Below are 12,075 nucleotides of genomic sequence, written 5' to 3' on the forward strand. Positions count from 1 at the left end.
AATCTTTATTAATCTTTTTCTTTATAGTTGTTTGAGTCAAGTCTCCTACGTCTTTGAGCAACTACTTGTGCCAAACCCCTTAATCTTTTGTGTCTCTTTATGTCAATAAAAACAATTTTTTATTTTTTTATTTTTTTTCAAAAAAAAAGAAGAAGAAGAAGAAGAAGAATAACTTCCTTTCAACGTCAGCCTACCAGATGTCCTTCAAACGTTGTTCATTCCTAATGTAAGTTCCTGAAAAACCTAGTTCATACCGAGCCGTCTTAGGGAAGAAATGGAAGTAAAAAGTCCAAGATATAGCAATGTTGCCATAAGTGAGCAAATACTCCCATCTAAGAAACAGCATATTAAAAGCACAAGGAAATGAACCTTCACCATAACCCAAGCCAACATATATTGGTTTCTTTTCTGCCCTTCCCCACCTTCTTTCTCTAAATAGATGTACAACCAAAATCTGAAAAAATTACAAGGTAGAAATAATGTTACATGCTACAGGGCCTCCTCCTGCAATTACAATATTAAATAAACAAGATCAATTCTGCAGCCCATCCATGAATGTTACCAAATTAAAAAGCAAACAGCCACAACAATCATATCAAGGAAACTTCCTACAGGAACATCACATGGATAAGTACATGGAGTGATCCCCTCCTTTCCCAAGCCACTTCAATCCTTCACCAAGCAGTGGCCTTGGATATGACAAGCTTAAGTCTGGACTTTTCAGTTATGTGAGGTCTGTCTGTAGGAAGGTCATCTGATCATTACTCCCATAAATTTTTACCTCCCAAGGTTGAAGGTGCGAATAAAATTCCATACATTCTTGGGTGAACTCTCAACATAATTCTCAGTAATGCGGAGCGACAAGGACTCCTACTTGCTTAAATGCTATGTTTTGCTCTCTGTTACAGGAGATGATGACTTCGCAGCCAAAGCATGAAGCAAAGATTGAGCAGCTAGGAGCTTTTCCCTCAGCATGGCATTGTACTCGTACAAACTTGTGAGATTCTTCTGGATATCAGACATATCCATTTCAGAACCAGCCTTAAATTCTGCAAAGGAAAAGCAACAGATTAATGTGTACTGCGCAATCAGAAGTGACATGAGCTAATAAACACAATCCTTATCAAAGGTTTTGTAGAATCACTAGTGTTGCTTCACCTATATAGATAACTCTATCTATTAGACAATATAAAGTCTTTTATAAATAATTACATGCGTGGTTTGGGTGCACATATACTGCATCCATTTAGATACCACTGAAAAGCATAACCTACCTTGCTTAGAGAGAGAGGGGGTGGCATAAAATAGAACTTCAAAGGGTGCTAAAGCCAAGTGATGGGTGAAAGTCACCCCAACTAATGCCATCAATGCCATGTAGGAGCTTTTGAAACCTTGACCTCTTTAAACTGAACTCTCCCCCTTCCTCCCTCCCTCCCTCTTTAACTACATGTAGTTCCCAAATGAGAACATTGAAGTTGTTTCGAAAACCATCAATCCTTTGTTCTTCTTCAAGTTCCTTCTTGAGAACCAAATGGAGAACTAGAATTTACATTCTGTGTCTTCAATTTATATATCAGTTAAAGTTGGGCAATTTTCTGCTTTCTTGTTTCCTGTTAGCTTGAAAAAAGAACTTATAGTAAGAAAAGACCCAAGCATAAATAGAGCATAGGCAAGAGAGCACGGGAGCCCCCACCTAACAAGAGTAAACCAGCCAATGACACTCCACTTCTAGGTTCAACTGCAAAGGGCTTGCCCACCGTACGAATGAGCAACTGTGATAAGAAGTTACCAGGTTTAAAAAACCTTGAAGTATAAGAGCAAACCCGACAAACCCCGCGTTTTTTTTGCTGGACCTCAAAAACCTTGTTTACAAATTTATAGGACTGAACGAGTAGGACAAAATACGCCATAATCAAGATCTTCACCTTAAACCCAAACCAAAATGCCCCGATTGCTAAATTGGGAAATCCCACTGGACATAATCCTAGGCTTTTTTTTTTCTTTTCAAAATGAAACTTAAGCAATGCTATTGAAGCCCCAATCTTCAACTTTGGATCAATACATTCATTCCACAATCAATGCATTAAAGAACCCACCTCTTAGTGAAAGCACACGGAGGACAAAAGAAGAACAACAAAATCAAGCCTAGTAGGTAAAATCTTAGCAGCAACAGCATAGAGATTTCCACTATGCGCATAGGAATATCAAGAGCATTTAGTTTCTTACAAAACCGAAACAAATTAGAATCAAAACATCTTCAAAACCTCTCATATTGCAAGACTTCACCCCACCAAAAAGCCTGCTCAACTTTTTGGGATTAGGTAAACCCCATATACCCTAGGCCTATCCCTAACCCAGGTATCGGGTAAGTCGAGGGAGTGTTAGCATGAGGAGTCAGACTAGGGCCTTACAACTGAAATTCTACTTCCTGGTTAACTCACGACCCTCAGCAGGCTTCTTAATACAATTTTTCTCCACCAAATTTGAAAGGACCGCTAAAGCAGAGGACAAGCATAAATTGAACGTGCCAATGCCAATTTAGTTGGGATTAAGGCCTAATTGAGTTGAGTTTTCAACCAAACTTATGTAAGTTATTCCTCCTGTTCGAAAAAAACCTCTTCTACAAAACATAGCTCAGATCTACAAGGGTATACAGATAAGCACCATATACTGAATTTTTTCAATGAAAAAACATGAGTGGATATCAAAAACAGCCAGCTAACAAAAAATAATCATGACTTGAAAAAGGAAGAGAAGGCTGACCAAAACTATAATAATTAGTTTTTACCTAGTGTAGGCGGCAGGGGAATGATATTATCATCTGCAACAGAAAATGCTTGAGGCTGGGAGGAACCTCCCTCATATAAACCAATAGAATGCTGTTTCCCATTACTTGTAGAGCCAACAACTTCACATTTTACAGGCTGGAGAATATAAGCATGAAAAATAAGCATCAGAACACATGCCTAAGATCAATATAATTTACTCTAAAATCAAAACGTGGAAAACAAATCAGAACCAAATGTATTAACTACATTGCCCAGATTGTGAAACATATGATGCTCGAAGGGAAAGTATTCTATTTGCCATTAACAGCAATACCCATTGGCATTGGTGCCTATACTTATTAGCCTAATATTTCAACTTCCAAGCATGGATCCAGAACCAACCCCCACCCCCAGCAAACACACACACAGCCACCAAAAAGAATAGAAAAAAGAAAAACTTTTTTCCCTGCATTGTTCTTCATGTAGGGTATTTGCCATTAACAGCAATACCCATTGGCATTGGTGCCTATCCTTATTAGCCTAATATTTCAACTTCCAAGCATGGATCCAGAACCCCCCCCAGCACACACACACACAGCCACCAAAAAGAATAAAAAAGAAAAACTTTTTTCCCTGCATTGTTCTTCATGCAGGGTATCCCCTCATACTAAATGATTCAAGGACCTCACTCTTGGTATCAGAAGTATTTTTCTGGGATCTGAACAGATTGTCAGGCAACAGGAGCCCATATAAGTCCCAGTTGTCTGTCATCTGAAGCATCTCCAGCAACAGGCAGACATAGGGTCCATCCATCATATTTTGGCTGCCTATTTTGCCCCAAATGGGGAAAGATGACAATACTTAAGCGAGAAGCCAACCATCATAAGTAAATATTGGTAGAAACTATTGGAGGCTGTACTCTAAAATACTGTATATTCTGTGTCAACTGAGGGTTACTAGAATCAGAATATGCAAAATGGGGAAAAGCATGTCAGGTGTTCTATCCAAAATTGCATATTAAAGAATCCCCATATTAAATGAAAAGCAAAAATCTCGGAAGTATTTTCAAAACATAAAAAAAAAAAAAAAAACAAAAAAAAAAAAAAAAAACAAAACAAAAAAACAAAACAAAAACAAAAACAAAAACAAAAACAAACAAAAAAAAAAACAAAACCAAAAAAAGGCAAAAATCAGGGGTGGCCGCGAGACCACCTTCTCTCTCTTTCGTTGCGGTGGCCGTGAAGCCACTTCTGTCCTGTTGGGGCAGCCAGTGGCCACGCAACCATCCCTCTCCTTCATTGGGAGTAGCAGTGCAATTATCTACTCTCCTCTATTAAGGGGTGGTCATGCAGCCAACTCTATCCTGTTGGGGGTGGTCACGCGACCACCCCCTTCCTTTGAAAGTGACTGCACAGTCACTTCTCTATTTTTCTTTTTTAATGTTTTTATTTTTTTGAAGTAACAAGTCAGCCTCCATACATGAAAAAAAAAGCATGTGCTTTCTCAAAATATTCTAATAGAAGTTGTGGGAAGTTTTCCAAAATGTGTTTTGTATTTTGTTTTTTGAAAAGTGTTTCATTTGGTAACTATATTTAAAAAGTATTTCAATTTTGAAAAGAGAAAAGACTTCCAAACATATGAACAAACATAACCATAGTCATTTTGGGAAAGGCAAGGGTAGAAAAAAGGGGAGGGTGGAGGGGGTAAATGAGCCCTCCAAGAGATTTCAACCAAGAAAACCAACTTCAACGCAGAATGAAAATAAGAAAAGTGTCACCTCACTAGGCAAGGTGAGTTTCTTGCTCAAAGTGATGGGATTCATTTTGTTTGGTTGGCTTCGCTTGCGTGATGAACCATTTCTGTGGACTGGATGAAGCATAAAACCACCGCAACTTGAATTCTCTTTAGGCTTGTTGTAGTCATCATCCAATGTACTGCAACCCCAGGTGTACATTACGTATTTCCTCAACTAGTTAGAAGCAGCAAGCATATCAGTCAGTCCAAATAAAACAGCTAAAACAGATTTAAAACCTCAATGAACAGACGTGTCAGCAAATAAGGAGAACATTACTTTATCCCAGTGATCTTGAGCCTTTCGCTGATTTCTAATCATTCGCATAACATTATCTTCATTGCGGAGTTTTTTTATTCTGCACTCAAACTACAAACCAAGAAGGGTTTTTTCTTCATCAGGAATTGATTAAATTCAACATAGGGCAAAGCTAAGCGAAAGAAATCTTTGGAGAAATATGGAACCTTGATAAATATGAGAGTTCAACTTCTTATCAAAAATAAAATAAAAATATGCGAGCTCAACTAGCAATAGAGTAATACAACCATTTTAGGATAAACTTCTCAAGATATAGGCTACTACTTCATTTCTTTTCATGATAACAAAAGATAAAGATTATATATTTTTATGAACACCAAGGGAAATCAGCAAATTCATACTTTCAAAAATCCTAATCAATATCGCCTTGTCGATATTTTATTTTCCATTTAACATATTAGAAAAAATATAGTGTTTTTCTATTATTAATGTCCCAACTACCAGGAGATCATGATCATTCCACAAGACAACCACCATTTCCACCATTTTTTTTCTTTTCAGTAACCATCACCACCCACCATGTCTGGAAAAAACAAACGACTGCAACACTGTCACGGTGCTACTCTAGCAGCACAACATTTTCCCTTGCCCAAACCACACTTAGGTGTGCCCGCTAGCAAACCCAAAAGCAGGACCTGCAATGAAGTTCATCTCTTCATGGGGTATTTAATATGAAGCACTTTGTTGGAGCCTTGTTCTTTGATCATTAGAGGAACAAGTGTTCTTCAGCTCTCTTTACATAAACAATCCATGGTTTAATTTAGAGGACAAGGGTTATTTTTTCTTTTTCATGAATTTTGATGATTTATCCTGAAAAGAGAGTATTAAGCAAGAAAGGAAGCTCTGAAGGGAGCAAGAATCATACTTGCACCAAAAGATACAAAAAAATGCCAATGCTGATGCAATATAGACCACCAACATCTGCAATGAAGCTTACTGCATGTCATAGAAATAAGATAGAATCAGACCATTGGAAAAGAATATAACTTAAATGTTAAATGTATTTATTTAACAAAGCAGAATACAGCAACTTAAAGTAGTAGCAGCCACAGCTGCATAAAAAGATTATTCAGTGTTCAGTGGAGCTTTTCACCAAAAAACCTATCCTTTCTAATAAAAGAAAATACTAAGGCAGTTATTATAAGGTCACTCTAACTAAACGCTTGCCCATTTCCCAGTCCAACTGCTTCATCTTTTAATGTAATAAGCAAAAACCGAAAAGATACAAAATAAGCATGTTATAAGGTTAATCAGCTTTCTTTCTACAATACAAAACAGGCTCATTCAAACACAGGATCTGGACAAGATGAAATTGACATAGGATCAATTGAAACAACTCAATTAAGCAAACAATTTAAATTTTAAACCTCTCTCTGCTACAAAGAAACAAGCAACATTATGGGGAAAAGCAATCCCTATTACATATGCAAATGAGGAAGAACTATGCCCCAGTGGGTGATCATCTAACTTTAGTATTTTGAGATCATGCAACCGACTTGGGTAAGAAGTCTGCACATCCTTCACTATTGGTGTTAGATATCAGACAATCTACAAGTCTGATCTCCTCGTATTAGAGCTAAATAAACTCAATAGTACCAAGTGGAGTAGTTTAAGCACCACCTTCTATAGCTTATTTTCAAGCTACAAGTAATCCTCGTCTAGGTTCAAGAAATCTGATAGCCACATTAAAGGGGGAGGGGGGGCACTGTCATGCAAAGCACCCATCAAATAACACAGAGGAGAGCCCAGGCAAACTAGAGTTTTGAATATAAAACTGTCGTAGACAAAGTCATTATCTAAATTAACCAGAAGAACATGCTGACATACAAAACGCAGTACTGACCCTGTTTGCAGTACTGCCAAAAAGCTACCATAAATAAAATGCAATGCTGATAATGTATCAACAAAAATTTCATCATGGATATAACACAAGCGGTGCCAAACATGATTAGGGGTAAATTGCAAAGTTGGAAAACAACACAAGGGTATCAAGCTCGAGTTGCAGATTCTAAACGGGACACACCCAAAGAATAGACCATAGATGCAAAGAAGGATGAATATTACTTACCAAGAACCCAGGTATTTTGATTGTTGATCTCAACAATATAGTCAGAGAGCAGATTTACGTACAATGTGGTGTTGATCACTCCATCATTAGAACTTTCAAGGGAGGCTTGGAGCTGACTTGTCTCACCATACGATGAACCCGGGAGAAATTCATGAAATAGAGGCTGGATGAGCCTTAGATCATGTAGATTGCGATAAATTCGGGGAAATAAATTAAATTTCAATACATTTGCAACCCTCCCTCTGAATGTAACTGGTTTATCATCAAAACTGCTTCCATTCTTTAGCGTTCCAGATACAAAGCTCACATGTTTCTTATTATCTTGATTCCTAGAAGTGAGGTTGAATTGAAATCCAACAGCAGTTGCAGGATTATTAGGAAGATCAATGAACTGCCAAGAAATGTACAAATTGTCTTGGAAGAGTTTACAACGGTTGCACCTAATAGTTATAGTTGGTCCCCGACTCGTGTTATGACACGAGTGATTTGAAAATTCTGACAGAAGAGAAACTCTTTGATCAATAAAGCCAGGATTCCCAGTAACCAAAGTATCAAGACCACGTAAGTTTGAACAGCTCATACTAGAAAGGGTGGTGATATTAAATTCCATGTCAATGACGAAGGAGGCCAAATCAGGTGCATTTGTTGCTCTGACATTGTGCACCTCAACGGAACTATTTGATATTATCTGGTAGAGCAACCTGAGAAAGAACTGAAAACCCGAGTCAATCTGAAGTCATGTGACAAAGAGGCAAAATAAAATAAAAACATTTTTTTTTTAAGAAAAAAAATAAAAATAAAAGACATAAAATTCATAAATGCCTCGGACGCAAATTGTGACTGTTATTTTAAATAAGGATAACATCAAATACTCACGCGGCAAACAGACCAATGAAAAGTATCCAACTTGCAATTGAAAACGTTCCACCGAGTTCGGTCTTCCGCTTCCTAACTACCTTCTGGTCATCCTATTACAAGAACACGGAACCAGTCAAAGGGTTCCCATAATATATATATGTATATATCAAGAATTGAGATGTATAATAAACTGCAAAAGGGAAATGAATAAAATCCACCCTGGACAGAACCCTCACAGAATCGAAATTGTGTGAGATGCGTGGAATAATACGTCACAACAGCCTAAACTTGTCATAAAGCACATTTTCTAGAACCAGTAACAGATAACAGAAGAATTAATAACTCAAGAAGCGCGTTGATTTGTGAGCACAATGATGTCAATTTGCTAACCCAGATAGCAGTTTTCATTAGAATGAGTTGTGGAGATGGAAAAATTACCAGCCAGTGCCTAGTGGCAAAGCAAACGTCGAATCTGCTAATCCACCACCTGAGCTTGAACCAGTGGTTCCTGCCATCCCCAAGCTTCATGAAGCGCAGGAAGAAGCAGAAGCAGAGCCAGGAGATAAGCATGAACAGCGTGGCCTCGAGGAAAATGGCCTGGGACTTGGTGAACTTCTTGATGGATTCGAACTCGAAGAGGGTAATCGGAAAGCCTACGGAGTAGTTCACGCCGGAGTCAGTGTCAATGATGGAGTTGGCCACCAGTAGGGTGCATTTGTTGGCCGTGCGGTTCAGGAGCTGGCCCGGAGGACACGCACAAAGGGTGTTATTGTAGACAATCGAGTTTGAAGGGCATGACATCTCTAATGTCCAATCTCTATGAGAGAGAAAGAGAGAAAGAGATTCAGACAGGAGAACAGATATATTTTGAAAGAAAGAGGAAGCTTTGTGAGATGTTGAGGTTGGGTCAGAGGGGTGGGAAACAATTTTGGGAAGTTTTGGATGAACTTGGAAAGAAAAGTTCTTCTGGGTCAAAATTGGAAAGCAATTATTGGAGATCGAGTGCAGGAAAAGGTGTTATCAATGGGGTTCTTGGAGTAATGAAGAGAGAGAGAGAGATAGCTTGTGGATTCAATCTATGGAATACGTGAGTTTTCTGTGTCTTGTTGTTCCTCCTGTTGATCCGGGTTCCTGACGTGAGGATTGAGGAAGAGGGTGAACAAAAGGAATGTGTAGACAGCAGAGAGCAGGCGAAAGAGAGAGTAAAGGGGCTCAACAACACACGTTCAATCAACAGTTCCGTCTCTCTAGAGACAAGAGAGCTTCTCCATCTCTTCGGACTTCCTCCTCCACTTTCCTTCTTGATTTGTCCGTAACTCAAAAGGCCGCATCTGCAGAGTCGTCACAATCTTCTCCTCTCTCTCCTCACGCGCCGGCCATCCATCATCTCTTGCCTTTCCTCTCCGACGCTTTCCACCGACGCACGTCTACTTCACGCCCCGTTGGATAAAAGAATAGAAAGCGAAAAACAAAATGCTCATAAAGTAGGGATAATTGCATCGTTGGTCCATATGGTATGCCATAATTATTTTTCACTCTCTATGGTTTAAAAAGTGCATGGAAGATCTTTGTGATATGCAATAATTACAAATCGATCCCTGGCGTCAAATTCTGTTAAAATTTTTAACAGATTTCGTCAAATGCCACGTCAGCGCCACGTGTCACCATATTAATAAAATAATATAAATTTATTAAAAAATAAATAAAAATACTTATTTTTTTAAAAAAATTAAAATTCAAAAAAAAAAACAGAAAAAAAAAAAATGGGGGCAAGGGGGTGGCCCAACCACCCCTTTGCCACCCCCAGGCCATTGGGGGTGGCCTTCTAGGGGTGGCCCGATGGCCACCCCCGGTAGCCTATGAGGGTGGCCCAACCAGCCCTTTTTTCTTCTTCTTTTTTTTTTCTTTTTTTTTTTAAAAAAAATAAGTTTATTTATTTATTTTTTAATAAATTTATATTTTTTTTATTAAGATAGACACGTGTCGCCAATAAGATGGCGACACGTGTCGCTGACATGTAGGGCTAACAGATTCCGTCAAAATTGTGGACGGAAAATCGACCCAGGAAGTAAAACGTAATTATTACATACCACATGGACTTCTCATGAACTTTTAAAACCATAGGGAGTGAAAAATAATTATGGCATACTACAGGGACCAACGGTGCAATTATCCCCTTAAAGTACAATATAACATTGTTTTTTTTCTTTTTTTTTTGAAAAAATAAGCTAAAGGCTCCTAATAACCAACAGGCCTGAAAGTACATTACAGTGAGTAGAAATACAAACACATGCTACCTACTAAGTCAAAAAATCTGACTTAAGTGTTGCCTACAAATAAACAAATATTACAAGATCGAGCATTTGAGTCATTCTCTACATTTAAGCACCAATCATAAAGATGAGAAAGCTAATCCAGGCAAAACAAGCTCTAAAACAGACCAATAATATCTAAAAACCCATAGACATACTTTTAATAAAATAAAAACAAATGCAAAGAGCAAACACAAACAAATAAAGACACAACAGAAATACCAAACAAAGCCGGCGTTTGAAGGGAGACTACTGTCGCCGGTGCCGGTGTCGGTGCGTATAAACACGCGCCATACCCGGGCACCCTTCTATAGCAGACGACCGCCAAAACCACCCACCACCACCGACCAAGACCTAGAAGACAAGCTGTGGCCCTCACGAGAGGCTCCAAGGAGGGAGTTCCCTAGCGTGTGTGGGCCACACGCCGAGCACCGAAGACCCACATGGCCGTGGCTTGCGAAGGTAGGACTGGAGGGAGACAGTGAACACCATTGAGAAGCGCGTGTCCTGAAAATCCATGTGGATGGGCCCAGATCCGACAACAAAAAATGAAGATGATGATGAAGCACGGCCAGAAAACTCCTCCCCAAACGAACGTCTCATGCTTGTTATTCTTGCCATAAACAAACAAAGAAAAAACTAAACAACACAAAACACCTTTGTCCCAAGAGAACAAGAGGCCAAAATACCTCTCTACTGGTTCTAGAAACCAGAGAGGAAACATCCACTTCATAATCCTAAAGCCTAGGAAACAAAATCACCCATGGAGCTAACAAAGGGAAGCAAAAACCTCCATAGAGGTCAAAAAGGCCCGCGATGTTTTTTGACCTCTATGGAGGGAGGGGTGAAGCCTCCCTCCCCCCGCGCCACAATTTCTTCTTTTGAGCTTTCTCTCTCTAGAAAATATCGGGAGCCTCTCTCTCCTCTCCTAGGCTCCTTTTTTCAATAAATTATTTGTTTCCACTAAAAATGGTACGTAAAAGGTTACAACAAATATTTTTTAAAGATACAAATAGAGCCCAAAAAACTTCTGATGTTTAGTTGCGTTTTGCACAAACCAAAACTAAATCCTCAGATTTACTATTATAGCAAGAGACAGAGACTCGAAATTTAAATTTAAAGTACAAGGTAGAAGAAAAGGGAATATAAGATGAGAGAAAATTGTGCTGTATATTTTTAATAAATGGACTGTAATTACTTCTGTATTTTGTTGAATAGCAGTTGTTTATTAACTGTTAATCCAACCGTCATAAAACTGCTAATTTAATAGTCATAAATTGCTATTTTAAAAGACACTTAATTCTGATCATCAGATCAAATAACTATCAATGATTATTTAATAATAACCACTTGATCGTAATTATTTAATCTTAACCGTTAAATCAAAGTTAATTTGATCTTATAATTTACTTTAGTGATGGTCTAGTAAATCTAACCATTGAATCTACCTAAGAAGCATCATATAGGCTACAGTCTAAATCAAACCACTAGAGCGAATGGTCCTATTTGTCCAAAATTGAGTGGTTATGATTAGATTGCACCGAGCTCCAATGCTTCGTGCTAAATACACTATCAAGGGGCCACTAGCACTCTATTGCACACTGCCACGCGTGTGGGAGTCCGGTGCTTTGCACCGTACTAAAGTATGTAAAAAAGTGCATATACCCAAGCCTTCATTGCCGAGTATGAAAAATCACAAATCTTGTTTCAGTGCACTCTCTCCTGCTGTGGCTTTCAAGCTCACCTGATCGACTTTTTTTTCTTTTGGACTACCGCATCAAACACTCAATTATAACAGCCTTTTTTTTTAATCAGTGAGCTAAGATTCAAATGGGTCAAGCCAATTTTTTTTTCGCTCATTCTCAATAATCATTAGGATCTTTTTGCAATGTACCAATTATTTTGTGTTTGATGTATGATGTATCTTTCTCCTTCTCATTCTCTCCTTGTGCTTGCTTT

The 12,075-nt window shown here is 38.5% G+C and overlaps 1 protein-coding gene across 1 annotated transcript; it reads right to left on the reverse strand.

Moving 5' to 3' along the window:
- Nucleotides 1–281: 281 nt before the first annotated feature.
- Nucleotides 282–9,239, reverse strand: LOC133851760 (uncharacterized). The gene is made up of 8 exons (XM_062288330.1): nucleotides 8,243–9,239; nucleotides 7,823–7,914; nucleotides 6,947–7,647; nucleotides 5,744–5,814; nucleotides 4,840–4,929; nucleotides 4,546–4,737; nucleotides 2,789–2,924; nucleotides 282–1,049 (listed from the first exon to the last, which is right to left on the reverse strand). The coding sequence occupies exons 1-8, from the start codon at nucleotides 8,603–8,605 to the stop codon at nucleotides 886–888; spliced, it is 1,809 nt and encodes a 602-aa protein (XP_062144314.1). The 5' UTR covers nucleotides 8,606–9,239; the 3' UTR covers nucleotides 282–885.
- Between the last annotated feature and the right edge of the window lie 2,836 nt (nucleotides 9,240–12,075).

Source organism: Alnus glutinosa, chromosome 12 (assembly GCF_958979055.1).
Source record: "Alnus glutinosa chromosome 12, dhAlnGlut1.1, whole genome shotgun sequence".
NCBI lineage: Eukaryota > Viridiplantae > Streptophyta > Magnoliopsida > Fagales > Betulaceae > Alnus > Alnus glutinosa.